The sequence below is a fragment of the Podarcis gaigeae genome (assembly GCF_964106915.1).
Source record: "Podarcis gaigeae genome assembly, chromosome: 12".
NCBI classification, from domain to species: domain Eukaryota; kingdom Metazoa; phylum Chordata; class Lepidosauria; order Squamata; family Lacertidae; genus Podarcis; species Podarcis gaigeae.
The window spans coordinates 6,419,613-6,437,674 of NC_139688.1; the positions used below are offsets into that span (position 1 = coordinate 6,419,613).

Below are 18,062 nucleotides of genomic sequence, written 5' to 3' on the forward strand. Positions count from 1 at the left end.
GCTGCAGGACTTTTGAGGCTTGTGCTGTTTATGGGCAGGGCAACCCATTTGCAAGGCTTTAGAATTAAGAGGCACTTACGGTTAGGGACCAACCCAAACTAGAGTATCTAATAAAGCTCAGCTACGTTTTGTGCATTTAGAAACTGGGAAGATGCTTGTGCCAAAATGTGGGATTCCTCCCTTTTTGCACGCAGGGCAGAGGCAGATGAAAAACTCTCCCAGTCCTACCCCACTATCCACTGAATCACACCGTCCTCCAGACTTGAATCAGCATGGGGTTGGGGACTCTTTAAAGAGCCGAATTTTGCTAATAAAGATAGTAGCTCTAAGCTCACAAAGGAAATCCACACACCCAGCCAAGCATAACAATCGGGCAAATTGCTGAGTATTACGGATACTGTGGTTCAAGCATCTTGCCAAGAGCTGGCTAAACCACCAGGACGACTGACTCGCCGATGCAAAATTGCGTGCTTTGATTTAGATGGGGAAGCTATTTCAGCTTGCATTGTTGAACACCTTTGGAGCAACTACCAATACCAGGGGGCAAGTGGAGAAAGAACACAAGTTAAGCCATTCAGCGCTCCTTCCGAAAATGAAAGCAAATTCTCATATCCTCTTCCAGCCATGGCACAATTGCAGGTTGCATAGACCTTACATGCTTAAAGCTAGGCCTATGTATTGGGAGGGCACAAGGAGAAGGGGACAACAGAGGACGAGATGGTGGGACAGTGTTCTCAAAGCTACCAGCATGAGTTTGACCAAACCACGGGAGGCAGTGGAAGACAGGAGTGCCTGGCGTGCTCTGGTCCAGGGGGTCACGAAGAGTTGGACACGACTAAACAACTAAGCAACAACAATGCACTCGTGTCAAAACATGATGTCTCTGCATCTAACACACAACATACCACACCCTCCCCATTCAGGTCAGAGGAGGGTGTGTTTGTGTGTGGAATATAGCTAAACACAGGCCAGACACAGCACCTTAGAGGCCCACTAAGTGGGGCAGCCCTACAAGGCCAGGCCAGCATTTTGCTGCCCAAGTCTGAGGACATATACAAATGCGTCTAAATAAATGCACTGGATTTTTCTTTAATAATAATAATAAATGACACTCTGATGGGGAAATAGAGCATACCAATCTTTCACACTGGAAAAAACCAAAAAATGGAATTGACAAGTTCCGCTCATTCCTATATGCCACGATATACCTAACCCTACATAATCACTCTCCTTTAAAAACACACAACTGTTTACGGTTAAGAACCTTGAAAATCCCAGTGGGCACATCACCTAGCGAAGACCCTATCCAGGCCTGCTAACCTACCCCAGGAAAGGAAAAAAAAGAGGACCACCTGACGCAGCCTTCTTCCCACCCAGTTGCCAACACAGTCGAGTTGCCAGACAAGCAGCATAGCTTTGGGCTGACACCATCTCATTAACAGGCAACCATGAAAGATTTGTCCCGCTGCTCCAATTCCTGGATAGGCCACACATTTGGAAAGGCCAAAAATTCTTTGCTCGAAATAAAAGAGGGGAAAAAGTTTGGGGTTGCTGGAGATTAGCCCCAGCTGTCTCAATTGCGTCGGCAGACCGTGAAACAGAGCAGCGGTGGCCCAAGCAGGCCGCTTTACCAAAGTGACATCTGTTTAACACGGCTGCTGGTGCCCTGGATGCACAAGAGCCACATTAATAGCTGCTACTAGGAAGGAGTCTCGTTTATCAGGATGCTGTGAAACAGGCAGGGCGGTTTGCCTTAAAACAGCAGAGATCTCCAGGGCGTATATATATACACAGACAGATTGCTTTGCTTGTGAAGAAGAGGAGTTTGGATTTGATATCCCGCTTTATCACTACCCGAAGGAGTCTCAAAGCGACTAACATTCTCCTTTCAACAACAAACACTCTGTGAGGTGAGTGGGGCTGAGAGACTTCAGAGAAGTGTGACTAGCCCAAGGTCACCCAGCAGCTACATGTGGAGGAGCGGGGAAGCAAACCCGGTTCACCAGATTACGAGTCTGCTGCTCACCACACTGGCTCTGACTGACGTGTTAAATCTATTAGAGAGCTGCCATTTACCATGTCAGGCTATCGATCCATCACTGCCTACACTCCCTGGCCGTGGCTCTTTGGGATTCCAGGCAGGATCTTTACCCGGAGATGACGGGGATTGACCCTGGAACCATCTGGACTCAGGCAGATTCTCTACCACTAAGCTACACCTCTTTCTCAAGCCAGGGTCCTCCCTTGTCCCGAATGCAGGCCCCACTTACACACATACCTGCTACTATGATTATTTTCTATACCACCCTCAACCTCTCCATTCTTAAGGAAATAGGCCCTGAGTGCTCACTGGAAGGACAGATTGTGAAGTTGAGGCTCCAAGACTTTGGCCACCTCATGAGAAGAGAAGACTCCCTGGAAAAGACCCTGAAGTTGGGAAAGATGGAGGGCAGAAGGAGAAGGGGACGACAGGACGAGATGGCTGGACAGTGTTCTCGAAGCTACCAGCATGAGTTTGACCAAACTGCGGGAGGCAGTGGAAGACAGGAGTGCTCTGGTCCATGGGGTCACAAAGAGTCAGCCACGACTAAGCAACAACCACCACCAAGACAGTCCTGCTCTTTCTAGCTACCAGCAGAAGATCTTTGTGGCACTTCTGAGGATTTTTTTTATTAACAGACACACGCCGCACCTCCAAGCACCACAACACCAATCCAAACTACCTGCTTGCAGTTAAAGGGTGGAGGGGAGAAAGAGAGAGATATCAAAAGTTTCAAGCACAAGACTTCTGCATCAGGTCAAGCTTGGCTCTCTGCAGTCATAGCACTTTGTATGAAAATTTGTTTTCAGCAGCAGAACCGAACACAGTCCTTTCACACAGAAGTCCACTCCTGGTTATCTTTGTCCGTTTCACCGTCTAACTAACATGAGAGGAGAGAGATCCCCTGAAGATCTACCAGCAGATCCTGATCTACCTTCTGCCCATGACTGCCCTATGAGTAGCCCAGGGTTTCGCTAGCAGGGTCTCCAGACAGCAGTCTAAAGTAGGACGATTCAGCTGGCGCAACCTATACAGGCAGACAGAGGCTTAAGGAAAGCTGACATGCCAACAAGACTCACTGGAAAAGAGCATTAAGCACGTTGCAACAGCTGCTGCTGCTGCAGGCCAAGCCAAAGACTGAGGCAGTGCTGCAGACAGCTCCTGCATTATGGCCGTCGAAACCACACACACATTGCACAGTACTGAGGAAGGTGGCCTATTCCACTAGCTTTAAGCTTTATCAGGAGATTCTGGGGCAAGCTCTATTACCATCCCTCTTAAGATAAGAAGAACCTGATGGACCCATCTAGTCCAGCATCCTGTTCACACAGTGGCCAACCAGATGGTTGAAACAGAGAACTGATTGGTTTCTCCCAAGTAAACAGCACAGCTTCCCCAAGCATTTCCTTTCCGCTGTGTCCAATATTTTGCTGCTGATCATACCAAGGTAGGGTTATCAGATGTCCCTGGTTCCCGGAGACAGTCCCTGGATTTGCAAATCTGTCCCCGGGCAAATCTGCTACCAGGCTGGCTCCGGGCTGCTGACTGCCACTGCCAAAGGGGAACTGGGGACGTTCGGCGGTACAGATCTCCTAGGAAGCTGACTTCTACAAACTCAGTCCAATGAGCTCAGCATTCTTTCCACCAGAGATGGGGCCCTAGAGCCCTCCACTCTTCCTTGTACACCCATTAGCCTTTGCCGGCAAGGGCAGTGGTCCAGAGTGATGGAAGCCATTGTTGAACCAGCCTGGAAGGATCACAGGATCCACCTCCTGTGTCTACACTAGCTAGGAGAGGTTCTTCTCAGGTTTCACACTGGGGTCTTCTCCCCAGCCCTCCCTAGAGATTCCAGGGACTGAAACTGGGTCCTTTTGCATGCGAAGCAGATGTTCTACCATTCAGCTATGGCCCTACTTCAAACTGCCTTGAGATCCTTGGAAGAAAAGGCAGGGATATAAAGATGTAATAAATGGAAAAGGGAAATGCATGGAAAACAGATTTGGGAACATGCTCCAGAACTCTTCACATTTCCTGCATCTGGACCCTAGGTACAAAGAACAAGTTCCCCTTCTGTCAGGATTTTGTGGATTGTGGCCAAGTGAATTTTACTCAGAAAAGACCCACTGAAATTAATGAACCCAAGTTAGCCATGCAGGAGTGCTTTGGATTCGAATACCGTTAGATACAGCCCTGTGACTCCTGGCACATGGATATCCTCCACCATTGCCCCTCCTGGGACGTCAGCATTGGACTGAAACATCTACAGGTGTTCTTGCAAAACTATATCACAGCCAGAAACTGCAGTCTGCTGCTCACTTATCAGCAGTAAAGCGTATCATCCAGCTTCAGAAACAGCACCAGATTGCTGTGCCCTCTGGAACAGATGTCTTCTACATCAGAGTGAGGTTTGTCTTAGCCCAGCCTTCCCTTTCTATCTGGCACCAGTTGCCTCTGGAAATGAGATGCATAAGACACAGTGATGATAGCCATCCTCCTTTTCTACCATGAAATGAACTGATGCCAACACTGGGGACCTCAGTGACTTTGCCTGGGCTAATCCAGAAACCATCTTCCTAACTAGCTGGGACTGTTGAGTCCAGTCGATACTGGAGCTCAGACAATACAGTCAAATATTTGCAAGTTAATTGACAAAGGGTGATTTCCTCAGCTGCTTACACTGGGAAAGTCGTAAGAGGCAACAGTTACAGATGTTTGGCCAGACTGTCCCCTACACAATTACCACCAGGTTCCAAGGGACACTTCCGCGCAATGTGCTCCAAGCAGCTGTGGCCAGAACAGATTTGGTGGAAACTGCAAGCATCCTTGCAGCTTGCTCGTTTCTTTACAAAGCATCTTCCAAAAGGCAACGTCCATGTTAAAAACACACTTTGCCATAGCCGCCACCTTTCCCAAGCACAGAGGATGTAACTTGCCCCAAGTGGTGATGAGGATCTGCTCTGCCCAAGGAATTCTACACAGTCATCATGCCAAAGGCTTTCCCCGTTCCAGCTCCATCACCCAAAAACCTCCTGCCTTCAGGACTCTCTGCCCACTCTCCCATGCCATCCCATCAGCCTAGAACTGCCTCGGCCTTTTATTCCAAAGGCTCAACCTCATTCTAGCAACAAGCCTCTGCCTTAACTCCATAGCCTTCATCCCACGACAAAACCAGGCCTGAAGAACATGAGTCTGGTGGCCGATGGCCCATCTAGTCCAACACCCTCTTCTCACAGTGGCCAACCAGATACAGAATGCATTGCAATAGCATTTACTCACATTCATCCCATGCCAATATCTCCACTTCTCCTACCCCTCCATTCTTAGACACCTACCTCACTGCCTGGGCACTTATTTTTCCTACCTTGCTCCATAAGGCACCTTGAACAGTTGATGCTGCTGCTGCTATATCCAAGCCAACTCACAACATTCTCGCCTGACATTTCATCACACCATGTTGTGACCAAGAACAAAACCCAGCAGGAGGCAAAGCAAAGAGGAGAAGGCTTGATCGCAAGGTGATCAGGACCCCACAGGTTTCTGCTCCAGCCACAGGTGCATGAGGACAATATCAGAGCCCAGCTAGGTAAAGGTACCCCTGACCATTAGGTCCAGTCATGACCGACTCTTGGGTTGCGGCGCTCATCTCGCTTTATTGGCCGAGGGAGCCAGCGTACAGCTTCCGGGTCATGTGGCCAGCATGACTAAGCCACTTCTGGTGAACCAAAACAGCGCACGGAAACGCCGTTTACCTTCCCGCTGGAATGGTACCCATTTATATACTTGCACTTTGACATGCTTTCGAACTGCTAGGTTAGCAGGAGCAGGGACCAAGCAACGGGAGCTCACCCCATCACGGGGATTTGAACCGCTGACCTTCTGATCAGCAAGTCCTAGGCTCTGTGGTTTAACCCACAGCGCTAGACCACACTAATAGTTCGCCAGGTCCATCCATGCCCAGCCTGGTGCTGGCTGGGGCCAATGGGTGCTATACTCCAAGACTTCCAGAAGGCACCAGGCTAGGAAAGGATGGACTTAGTCCAATATCCTGCTTCTGGCTAACAACCAGAGGTATTTGGGAACCCCACAAGCAGGACATGAAACCATCAGCCTCCCTCATCAACGGTGTTATAAACACTAGGCAAGTCAAGCCTTCTGCCTACAGTGGAGACCTTAATAGGCATTAACATTTCTGCAGGACAGTCACTCTCTAAAGGCATGCCCTGAACACCCATTAATGCCCATGCCTGGCGTATTAAGTGACACTCTTTCCCTGTGGAGTTGCAATGCACCCATGCACATCAACTACGCTGCAGGAATCTCTGCAATGCCCTGGCTTCCCCTGTTAAAGGCACAGATAGGTAGCCGTGTTGGTCTGCCATAGTCAAAACAAAAAAAATTCCTTCCAGTAGCACCTTAAAGACCAACTAAGTTAGTTCTTGGTATGAGCTTTCATGTGCATGCACACTTCTTCAGATACACTTCTTCTGTTAAAGGCATCGCACACATGAATTAAGTGGCCTTTTCAACAGTCTTGCATGTAGAAAGGATTCTGTGGGCAAGTGCCGTGCTCTGCACCCATGCACCAATTCCTGCACTGCAGGGGGTTGAACTGAATGAGCCTTGGTGTTCCTTCGAGGAACTGCAAGGGTCATCTTGTCCAACTTTCTGCAATGCGGGAATCTCAGCTAAAGCATCCAACCTCTGCAATCGTATGATAAGCCTTGTTTACCTATTCCACCATATGTGGCACCCAGACTCCTCTTGTCCATGCAGAAAGAGATCCGTGCATGATTGTTATGTGCCTGTGCGCACAAACACTTAGGAGTGCTTCTTTTCCAAGTATGATACTTGTCCAAAACATCCATTAAGAACCGAGGTTTAAGAGGAGGCAAGCGATGGCCACACTTCAAGGAGAGTACCTCAGCAGGTTGAAGAGGTGGAAGTTACAGAGGGAAGCAGGTTAAAGCAATCTCCTTGCATTTTATTCAATTCTTTCTGCACTAAAACAGAAACCTCATCTTGCTATGGTGCTTGTGGGTTGGGGGGGGGGGTGAGAAGCTGGCTATTTGCCTCCGATCCCAGCCTACAGAGAATGGATTCTCCCAGAGAGAAACAAAATAAATAGAAATGAACAAGACGAGGGGAGGGAGGGAGAGTGCAAAAAGAAACTTTCCCATGAAAATATTTTATTTTCTTAGAGAACAGGATACACCTGCGAGTCTTAACACCAGAGGGTAGTTGGGGGTGGTGGGGTTTTTTAAAAACTTAATTCATGGATTAATGGACCCCTCTGCTGGCAGGAGCCTGAACTGCACTTAAAACCATCTGCTCCCCACCCCCCTCAAACTAGAGTGGTTTTAACAAGTGGTAAGGAAGGTCAACTTTTTACAACTGCATCCAATTGCTCCAATTGCCATCAGGCTTAATTAGTAGGGGCAGCAAAACACAGAGCCACAGGGATGCTTTTGATCAAACAGGAGCAGATTGTGCTTCTCTTTCAAACTTCATTAAAACAGGGGAAGATGTAGCAAGTCTTTGGCGGGTGGGGGAGTAAGAAGGAGAGAGCAACAGCAGCCACAACAGGACACCCAGCACGCAATCATTTTGCTCATTTTTCCCTCTCTGGTGGGAAGGATCTGAGATCAGAAGAACAGCCTTTCGACCTATGACAGCTCCCCACCCATTTTGCATTTCCAGAAAGGAAGCTGCAGAAATCAGAGCAGGCACACAGAGGAGGGAGGATGGGGAGGGACTCAGACATACCAGCTCAGAAGGGTGGGGGACCTACTTCCAAGACAGGCCGGTGAGGTTTTTTTTTTAAAAAAAGGGGGGGAGGGCACTTTCCCAGACACAGAGTCTTATGAAATACAGGAAGAAGTAAAGAAACAGCTTATTCTCGCTGTTCTCTTTGATTGCCTGCCCACCAAATGCCAGAGCTTAGAAACACATGGCAGCAGTAATCACTATAGCTGGGGCAGGGTGGGAGAGAGAAGGAGCCACACACACACACACACCAGGGCACCAGAAACGCACATTCCAGACCCTGCAATTGCATCTCGACAAACGCATTCACAGGAGCCCTGATGCCCCTTACAGCAGAAGTCTCACACACCATCTCTGCAGCATCAGTGTACACCCCTGGTGACTAAAGCTCATTCTCACAGCTGGCTTCCAATGTAAGAGCTCACAGACTAAGTGGTTAAGTTCCACCATCTCCTTGGTGGAGCTACCTAACAGTCTCATGCAAAATGCCTCCCACCTGTGAACTCCAGGTGAGCAACAAGTAAAATAAATACTTTGGATTTTCTTGCACGAACCTGTTCTTGTAAGCCACTGCAGGTAAGTATGGAATCAGAGGGCTACATCCTTAATTGGCCTGTAGGGTTGCAGGAGGACCATGCATCTGGCAAAGTAGACTGTTGCCTTCTAAGTTTGTTCTACATTGAGCCAATTCAGCCTCAAAAGGTAGCACAGCTCCACAAGCCACTCCAGCCTACTGCTATAAGGAACAACCAGCATGATCCATCCCATAAATTAAACGTATCTTGCCATTTCCTAACAGAGTCATCTGTAAATTGCATGGCCAGCAAAAAACTCACAAGACACAGAAAGGAAGAGTGACCACAAACATTTAAAACCGATGTCAGCTTGCAGAACCCAGGCTGTTGCCCACCACTAAACGCCACGGAAAAGAAAAATAAATAGAGGGCGTCCAGATCAGCACAATGTTTTATAGCAAAAAAGAAAAGAAAAAAACCCTCTCACCTCACTCTTCCAAGCCTGCTCAGCTTCCAGGGAAATTCAAGGCAAGCCAAGCAATGGATATTCTTCCAAAGCGGAGCGGGGAAAGAGCTCAACAAACTGTTCCCAGCTGACAGCCTGGAACTTCAGACATGAAGTTAACATCGAAAGGGGGTGCAGTTCAAGCAAGCCAGGAGCCATGCCTTGAGCAGAAAGGCCAACTCGCCACCAGCAGCATTGAGACTCAGGCCAATTCCTCAAGACCAGCCTAATGCCAACTTAAAGCAAATCCACAGGGTTTAAACAGGTTGACATCGCCATCATCTTTGCCCAAGACAAGGCTCATGAGTCACCCACACAAGCAGCACCAGGGAGGAAGGGAGGGGTCATTGCTAGAGTGCCAAAGTAGAAGCAAAGACCCAGCCCCCTTAAGCTTAGCCACTTCTCCCAAAACACCCACCACTTTGACACCGGGAGCCCAGGAACAGTGTATTGTTCTTATGCAATCTACCGAAGATTTTCATTGCAGGGTGAGGAAGACAATACAATCTTTGGACATTTCCTAACACGCATTTAAGAAGAGTCTATGTGAGTCTTTGGAAAGAGCATCAGAAGGGGCTACACAGGTAGTTTGCAAGGAGGGGAGGGGAGACAAAAATTGTGCATTTGTGTTTCACACACACACACACCAAGAGAGTCACTTGGTTCTGCGGGAAAAGTGGCACCCCCAAATTACTCCTCTCCCACTTCCTGTCCCTCCCTTCAAATTCAGTGCAATCAGATTCTTAGAAGGGTGACTGCATGGAACAAGGAATCGTTTCCCGCTTGTTGGATGCACCTGACCCCAAATAATTTGGGGAGGGGGATAATAAAGGAGGGGAGGATTGGTCTACATAGCAAACTGCCAGATGCTGCAGAACATCCTGAACAACCTATAATGCGGAGAAGGGAGAGTGAAAACAGGTGGTTCAGGTAAGAAATTCGTGCAAAGTACACCCTTCATGCCTAAACATTCCTACAGAGCAGGGAGGGGGGTCTGCAAAAACTTTGCCGGGAGATGTGGTGGGCTTTGGGTGGAGAGAGGGGGGGAAATACTGAAAAGGGGTTTTAGTAAGGGGAAAATACAGACTGCATAGAGGCTGGGTTAAGCAGCCTGCACGAGATTTTCTTAGGCAGTATTTTGGAGCTGTGCGTTTTACGCGCCGGAGAGAAGCGCTCGCGGGTCGTCAAGCGGGCAGGGACGCCGCCGGAGCGAGCGAGCAACCTGCCGCGCTCTGCTGGAAGGTGAAGCGGGATTATGGGGCACACCTAAGGGAGACAGAGGCAGCCGGATTGCTGCCAAGTCACGCAGGGGTGGGGAGGGGGCACCGCGGGCGCCCTATATGAAAATGGAAGGGAGAGAGAATAGGGAAGGGCGTCGAGGTTTTGGCTTAAATGCAAAAGTTGCAAAACCTCAGGGTTGGAGAAAGGGGGAGGAAGGGGCAGGCTCGACGGTATGGTGATGGGCGCACGCCTCGGCTGCGAGGGGGAACGCTGCTAGCAGGTTGTAGTCGGGGCAGAGAAAGGCACGAAGGTGAACTTGCAAAAGACAAGCCCCGTTTCCAGGGAAGCATTTTAAGAACAAATAAAAAGCGGGCAGCGGGTTTGCTCTGAAGCAGGCCCCTCCCAGGTCGAGGGCGCTTTACTCGCGAGTAAGCGCTGCAGCCCGAGCCACCGCAACCGGATCCCGCTCCCCTTGCTCCTACCGACCCCCGAATACCCAGCGGCGCTTAACTTCCCACTAAGCGCAGCGTCGCTTGCGCGCGGGTGAAGCGCAGCGCGATCCAAAGGCAACCGATCGCGGAGCAACCAGCGGCGGCGGCGGCAGCAGCTCAGAACAGCCCGGGGCTGGCTTCCTCGCGAGCAAAGCGTCGCAGCGCCACGCGATCGCCGGCGCAGAGTCCGACCCCGCCGCGTTACCTCTGGAGAGATGATGAGGGGGGTGTCAGATAAAAAGCAGCCCCCGTGGTGAGGCAGCCGCGCCCGCCGCCGACTTACCCGAAGTAGGCAAGGGACGGTCCCGGGGCGCCGGCGAGCAGCAGCACTAGGAGCGCGCAGGAGGCGGAGGAGAAGAAGAGCCAGCGGAGCAGGCGGTGTCCATCCAGCATTTTGCTGCGGCGCTCGGGCTGACCATCTCGTTCCTTCCCCCGCGGAGCCGGATCAGCAGCCGGGCGGCTGGAGGCGGCCGCTTTATAGGGAGGCCGGCGGCGGCCCGAGCCCAGCTGCGAGCCGGGGGCGGGGCCCCGAGCTGGGAGGCGAAGGTCGGGGGCGGGGCCAGGAGGGGAGTCCCGCCCCCTCCGCTCCGCCTCCCTCCCCCCCTCCCGTGCGCTCCGGGCGGAGAGCGGCGCAAAGGAGGCAGCGCTGCGCTCGGCGAGAGCGAGGCTGAGAGGGGAGCTTCGGGTCCTGAGCTGAACACGGAGAGGTGGATCCAAGAAGGGGAAAGTCGATCTTCGGCCAGGGCAGCAGCAACTGGTCTCTGAAACTCCCCGCCTGTTGCCCTGCTGGCTTCGCAGCCTGCTAAAAACTCTCCTTTCTCCCCAACCCCCTTCCCCTTACGCATCAGGAAGAACTTTCTAATGGTAACTTATCTGGCAAGGTGATTGGACTTACCTGGCAAGGTGATGGACTTGACTTTGTTGGAGGTTTTCCAGCAGAGGTCGGGGGGCCACCTGCCAGGGATTATCCAGCAATGATTGCAGGGGGTTGGACTAGATGACCCGAAGGGGTCCCTTCCAATTCTACAATTCTGTGTTTCCAAGCATTTGGAGGTTTTTTTTAAAAAACAACAGTTGATTTTGCCTATATCTTGATGCTTTTAATATGTGCACTGTTTTTAAAAGCCTGCCATTTTTAAAAAATGACAGATTTGTTTATTTACTTACAGCATCTATTTATTTATTTTACTGAAGGTATACAGTGGTACCTCTGCTTGCGAACGGGATCCGTTCCGGAGGCCCGTTCGCAACATGAAAAGAGTGCAATCCACAGCGGCGTGTCTGCGCACCACGCGATTTGCCACTTCTGTGCATGCGCGTGACATTTTGCGTGCATGCGCGAGCGGCGAAACCCAGAAGTAACCTTTTCCGGTACTTCCAGGTCGCCATGGGATGTAGCCTGAAAGAACATAACATGAAGTAGACGTAACCAGAGGTAAGGGACCCCTGACCATTAGGTCACCAGTTGTGACCGACTCTAGGGTTGTGGCGCTCATCTCGCTTTATTGGCTGAGAGAGCCGGCGTACAGCTTCCGGGTCATGTGGCCAGCATGACTAAGCCGCTTCTGGCGAACCAGAGCAGCGCATGGAAACACCGTTTACCTTCCCGCCGGAGCGGTACCTATTTATCTACTTGCACTTTGACGTGCTTTCAAACTGCTAGGTTGGCAGGAACTGGGACCGAGCAACGGGAGCTCACCCAGTCGCGGGGATTCGAACCGCCGACCTGATTGACAAGTCCTAGGCTCTGTGGTTTAACTCACAGCACCACCCGCATCCCAACCAGAGGTACCACTGTGTGTGTGTGTGTGTGTGTGTGTATATATATATATATATATATATTTGCTTTCGTAGATTTTCACGGGTACAGGAATGCAGGTTTTGGTGTCCTCGGGTGTCTTCCCGTGTAAAAGTTGGGGTGTCTAGGCGACGTTTCGACGAGGTCTCACTCGTCATCTTCAGGCTGGTGCTTTCGGCTTCTTGTTACTGGAACAGAGCGGGATCTCAATGTTTGAGTTCCTATAAATACTGTAGAGGGGGTGTGGTGTCTAGCCTCCAATGTTCTGGGCAGAGAGGAAGTTCCCAGGTTAGTGTGCCTTTTCTTCTTTTGTTCCTTAATTACTTGAGAGATACCTTGAGTGATTTCTTGAGTGATATCCTGAGTACCACTTAGGTGGGTCATTAGGTGTGGATTAGTTGCTAAAGTCTTTGTGTCTTGACCTCTTGAACTTTGTGAAGAGTTTTCCTGAGAAGATGGCTGTATTGCACTTAGTTGTGCTTTGGCTTGGCTTCGTGTATAGGGGCGAGCTGTGGTTTTGTGGCTTGTGTCAGCCAGATCTGTGTAGGGATTGCAGGGGGGTGCAGCATCCGGAGGTGCCACCATGGATTGGCTACTGGATGGTGTCAGTAATTCATCTGTGGAGAGGGTCTGGGTTTGGGTCTGGTGTGGTTGATTGGTGTTGGCGTTCTGTGTGCCTCTGGATCTGGTGTCAGTTTTTGTGGAGAGGGCTAATTTCCAGATGTCTGGCAAGCGGGATGTGTCGTCACGCTTGTTCATGTTGTGAGGGTGTTTCTCTATCTCGATGGCTTCCATGATTATTCTCTTGTGGTGATGTTCCGTGTTAAAGAGCAATTTGGAATCTCCTTCCTTATATCAAGGGCACTACAGATAAAATTAGCAAAATCCTCCATAAACACAATATCAAAACAGCCTTTTGCACCAACCAAAAAATAGCCAATATCCTCAGAAACCCCAAGGATAAAATCCAGTTGGAAAACCAAGGGATCTATGAAATACCCTGCAAAGTCTGCCCAGCCACGTACATTGGACAAACAAACAGACGAATAAATGCACGTATCGCAGAACACAAGAATGCCGTCAAAAAAGAAGAAAAAACTTCCTCTCTTTTCCAACACATGAAAGAAACAGGACACGAAATTAATTTTGCAGATTCCAAATTGCTCTTTAACACGGAACATCACCACAAGAGAATAATCATGGAAGCCATCGAGATAGAGAAACACCCTCACAACATGAACAAGCGTGACGACACATCCCGCTTGCCAGACATCTGGAAATTAGCCCTCTCCACAAAAACTGACACCAGATCCAGAGGCACACAGAACGCCAACACCAATCAACCACACCAGACCCAAACCCAGACCCTCTCCACAGATGAATTACTGACACCATCCAGTAGCCAATCCATGGTGGCACCTCCGGATGCTGCACCCCCCTGCAATCCCTACACAGATCTGGCTGACACAAGCCACAAAACCACAGCTCGCCCCTATACACGAAGCCAAGCCAAAGCACAACTAAGTGCAATACAGCCATCTTCTCAGGAAAACTCTTCACAAAGTTCAAGAGGTCAAGACACAAAGACTTTAGCAACTAATCCACACCTAATGACCCACCTAAGTGGTACTCAGGATATCACTCAAGAAATCACTCAAGGTATCTCTCAAGTAATTAAGGAACAAAAGAAGAAAAGGCACACTAACCTGGGAACTTCCTCTCTGCCCAGAACATTGGAGGCTAGACACCACACCCCCTCTACAGTATTTATAGGAACTCAAACATTGAGATCCCGCTCTGTTCCAGTAACAAGAAGCCGAAAGCACCAGCCTGAAGATGACGAGTGAGACCTCGTCGAAACGTCGCCTAGACACCCCAACTTTTACACGGGAAGACACCCGAGGACACCAAAACCTGCATATATATATATATATATATATATATATATATATATATATATCCTCCAAGGAGCTTGAAGTGGTTCTCTCATATCCTAGTTCCACACTCTAAGCCAGGCTTCCTCAGCCTTGGCCCTCCAGCTGTTTTTGGCCTACAACGGCCATGAATCCCTTGCTAGCAGGACCAGTGGCCAAGGATGATGGGAATTGTAGTCTCAAAACATCTGGAGGGCCAAGCTTGAGGAAGCCACTACACTGCATCATGTTATATACCCTTAGAGGTATATTTTTGGGGAGGGGTTTAATCGAGCACTGAGACCTCCTGGTATAGGGTGATATATAAATGCAATTAATAATAATATATTGTATTTTCTTTGCTGTTTTTATTATAGGTCGTTCTTTTTTGGCATTTATATCTCACCTTTTTTCTCCAAGGAGCTCAAAGTGGTATACATGGTTTTCCTTTCCCCTCCCCAATTTAATACCTGTGTGAGACAGGCTATTGGCTGGGAGCCAGTGACTGGCCTAAGATCCCCCAATGAGCTGCATGGTCAAGTGCAGAAGATTTGAACCCTTTACATTGCCTGGAGACGTGCATGTAGAAGGTGATTAACAATTAATAGCAATTAAATATTGCATAAATCTTGTGTGGCAGCGGCTGTCGGGGGGGGAAAGGCAATCTCAAGGCCGCTTGTAGATAAAATAAGAACAGCTAAAAACATAGAAAAAAAACTGTAATTAAAAACAAAAGTATGCAGACAATCTCAACAGAAACAGAATGACCCTCATTAAAAGTGGCCAGTTCCAAAAAAACCCTTCACCTGCCAGCAGAAAAAACTGCTGTAGGTGATGATTAGATTAGGCCTGCTCTACAAGGGCACCTAACGGAATGAAGGGGTAGAAGAAGGAAGCGGGGAAGTTCCTTGAAAGTTTAAAGTTCATAGAGTCATAGAAAGAATTGAAGAGCTTGAAGGGACCCCAAGGATCATCTAGTCCAACCCCCTGCAATACAGGAATCTCAACACATGCTCCCCCATCCAATTTGTAACCAGACCAGACTCTGCTTAGCTTTGTAAATGTGCTCGCGGTTTTATTGCTGCACCAATAAGAGGACAGTTCTGTTTCCTGCTGTGCTAGATTTCTTATTTCAGGGAGGTTTGTTTTTCTGGGGTGGGAGGTAATGCAAGGAACCGTTCAGAAATGGAATCTCCCGAGACAATGCATGTAAACCAAGAAAATCTTTAATGAACATAATTTTTAAAAAAGAAAGAAATGGAATCTCCCCCCGCAGCCTGGTGTGGTACCATTTGCAGAGTTTGGACCCAGTTTATTCATTAAGTGGCTTCGTTTGCAGCATGTTTCATTCATGGTTGCTAGCCATGATGGCTATGCTTTTCCTCCACAGTCAAAGGCTGCTTGCTTCTGAATAGCAGTAGCTGGAGACCACAAGATATTTATTTATTTATTCATTCATTCATTCATTTATACATACATACAAACATACATATGGGACATACATATGAAACACGGGTGGCGCTGTGGGTTAAACCTTCTGGCAGTCCATGGGACTCTCAAGAGTCTCCTCCAGCACCATAATTCAAAAGCATCTATTCTTCGTCGATCAGCCTTCTTTATGTTCCAGATAGATAAATTGAGGGTCTTTACAATTTTATAATATGCAGAGAATAACATGCGCTGAGAAACCAGAGGGAGGAGCTGAGGAAAGTCGGGGTGGGGTGGGAGGGCGGGTTTTGGCTTTTTAAGCGGGGAGGGAGAAATGGGGGGATGTGGATGATGTATTTTTGATAAATTGTTGAAATCCCTAATAAAAAATATTTATTAAAAAAAAAGGTTTGGTCATGGTATCTCATGAGGCTCTGCATGCCTGGCTATGCCTCTCTACCTCCCTCTTCTCTCACCATAGAAGGCCAGTTCCCAAATGTTGGCATCTACCAAGAGGCCATGACAGAAGATCCAGCAGATTCTTGTATTGCTGATTGGTCTCCTCTAGCCCTGTTCTTCCACAGGCCCTGCATTACTTCCTATTCACAATAATAGCTTTGGATTCTGCGCTACGTGACTGGAGCTTGCTCCATGGTAAAGGTAAAGGGACCCCTGACCATTAGGTCCAGTCGTGACCGACTCTGGGGTTGAGGTGCTCTTCTTGCTTTATTGGTCGAGGGAGCCGGCGTACAGCTTCCGGGTCATGTGGCCAGCATGACTAAGCCGCTTCTGGCGAACCAGAGCAGCAGCACACGTTTACCTTCCCACCAGAGCAGTACCTATTCATCTACTTGCACTTTGACGTGCTTTCGAACTGCTAGGTGGGCAGGAGCTGGGACTGAGCAACGAGAGCTCACCCCGTCATGGGGATTCAAACTGCTGACCTTCTGATCGGCAAGTCCTAGGTTCTGTGGTTTTAACCCACAGCTCCACCCACGTCCCTTGCTCCGTGGTATCCTCTTGAAAAAGAGGGAGAAGAGAAGATGGGGACAGGGCTCTTGCACTGAGATCCTGTTCGCTGGATTCATACAGGCATCTGGTTGGCCACTGTGAGAACAGGTTGCTGGACGGATGGGCCATAGGCCTGATCCAGTGGGCTATTCCTTAATCAGTTGTTGATTCCCAGCAACTGGTCTATAGAGGAATTCAGCCTCTGACAGTACTTGACGGAATCCCATGCCAAATCTTTACATCCATAGGCTAAATTTTCAGAGAAGGAAATAAAGGTCAACAGCCCCCGCACTTCAGACTTTTCTCCTTCCAAGAGGAGCATGCATATATATATTTTTTATTTCTGCATGCCATGCAGTTGTGAAAGGACGGTTCTACGCAGCCAGCAACCCAAAATTAAAATGCATTTCATTTTCGGAAAACAATATCGCCCTGTTTTTGGAAGCCGTCCCTCTCTGTGTGCCTGGAATTCAAATATTTGTTTCCTTTACCAAAAAGAACTGAAAGGGTCTCAAATATTTAACCTTTCAGAAATTTGCTATTGTGTGCTCAAAAGAGAGAGGTTTGCCTCTTAGGATGATTAGGCGTAATTCAGTTTGAACGCATTAATTTGATTTAACTCTAGGATTGCTTTCATAGGCAATCCTAGGGTGAATGATTAATGATTTGGGCTGAACAAACTCCACCGGGGTTGAACTTGCTTCTGATAGATTTTTGAGCTGGCGCAATTCACTTCAGCCTGATTTCTCTTCAGATTGTGTCGGGCGGCCTGTCTACACCGGTTCCCCTTTGTTGGATTTAATTTGATCAGGTAACGCAGTGGCGTGGGCCAGGCTCACTCAGCCAATAGCTGAGCTTGATCGGTTGCCAGTTTAAACCAAACATCCACGCAATCCAGTATCGGCCACCAACAAATTCCACAAAGGGTAGCCTGATGCCTACATCATCAAATCAAAGGTGTGTCAGCTGCTGATGTCTTGATCTGTGGCGTTGTTGCAACGGAATTGGTTTCGGAATCTCAGGCATCCATGCTTGCTCCATTTTAAGGAAGAACTTTGGGTTAAATGTAAAATCTTCCAGTCCAGGACTTGAATCTGTTTGGTTCAGGGGGTGGGGGAGATAGTTTTACAAGTTGTGTGTCCTTGTTTCTCAATTTGATCCTTTAACATGGTTTTGTATGTTTTGTAGTATTTTACGCATTGTGACTTGCTGTTGTTTTTATTGATTATAGATTGGTAATTCTTTATTGTGGCTGATAAGTGTAAACTGTTTAATTATTATTTGCTGATGTTTAATTTTACTCATTTAGTTTCTGGTAGTTGAATGTTGCTTTGTCTGATAAAAGTTGTTTATTTTAAAGCTATTGACACTTTTTA

The 18,062-nt window shown here is 48.5% G+C and overlaps 1 protein-coding gene across 1 annotated transcript in view; it reads right to left on the reverse strand.

Annotated features, from left to right (window-relative positions):
* Positions 1-11,003, reverse strand: part of WNT9A (Wnt family member 9A) — a 49,161-nt gene extending 38,158 nt beyond the window's left edge. Inside the window, exon 1 of the mRNA XM_083704297.1 lies at positions 10,820-11,003. Coding sequence (XP_083560423.1) covers positions 10,820-10,929 — 110 coding nt within the window. The 5' untranslated portion in view covers positions 10,930-11,003. The remainder of the gene's footprint in view (positions 1-10,819) is intronic.
* Positions 11,004-18,062: the final 7,059 nt, after the last annotated feature.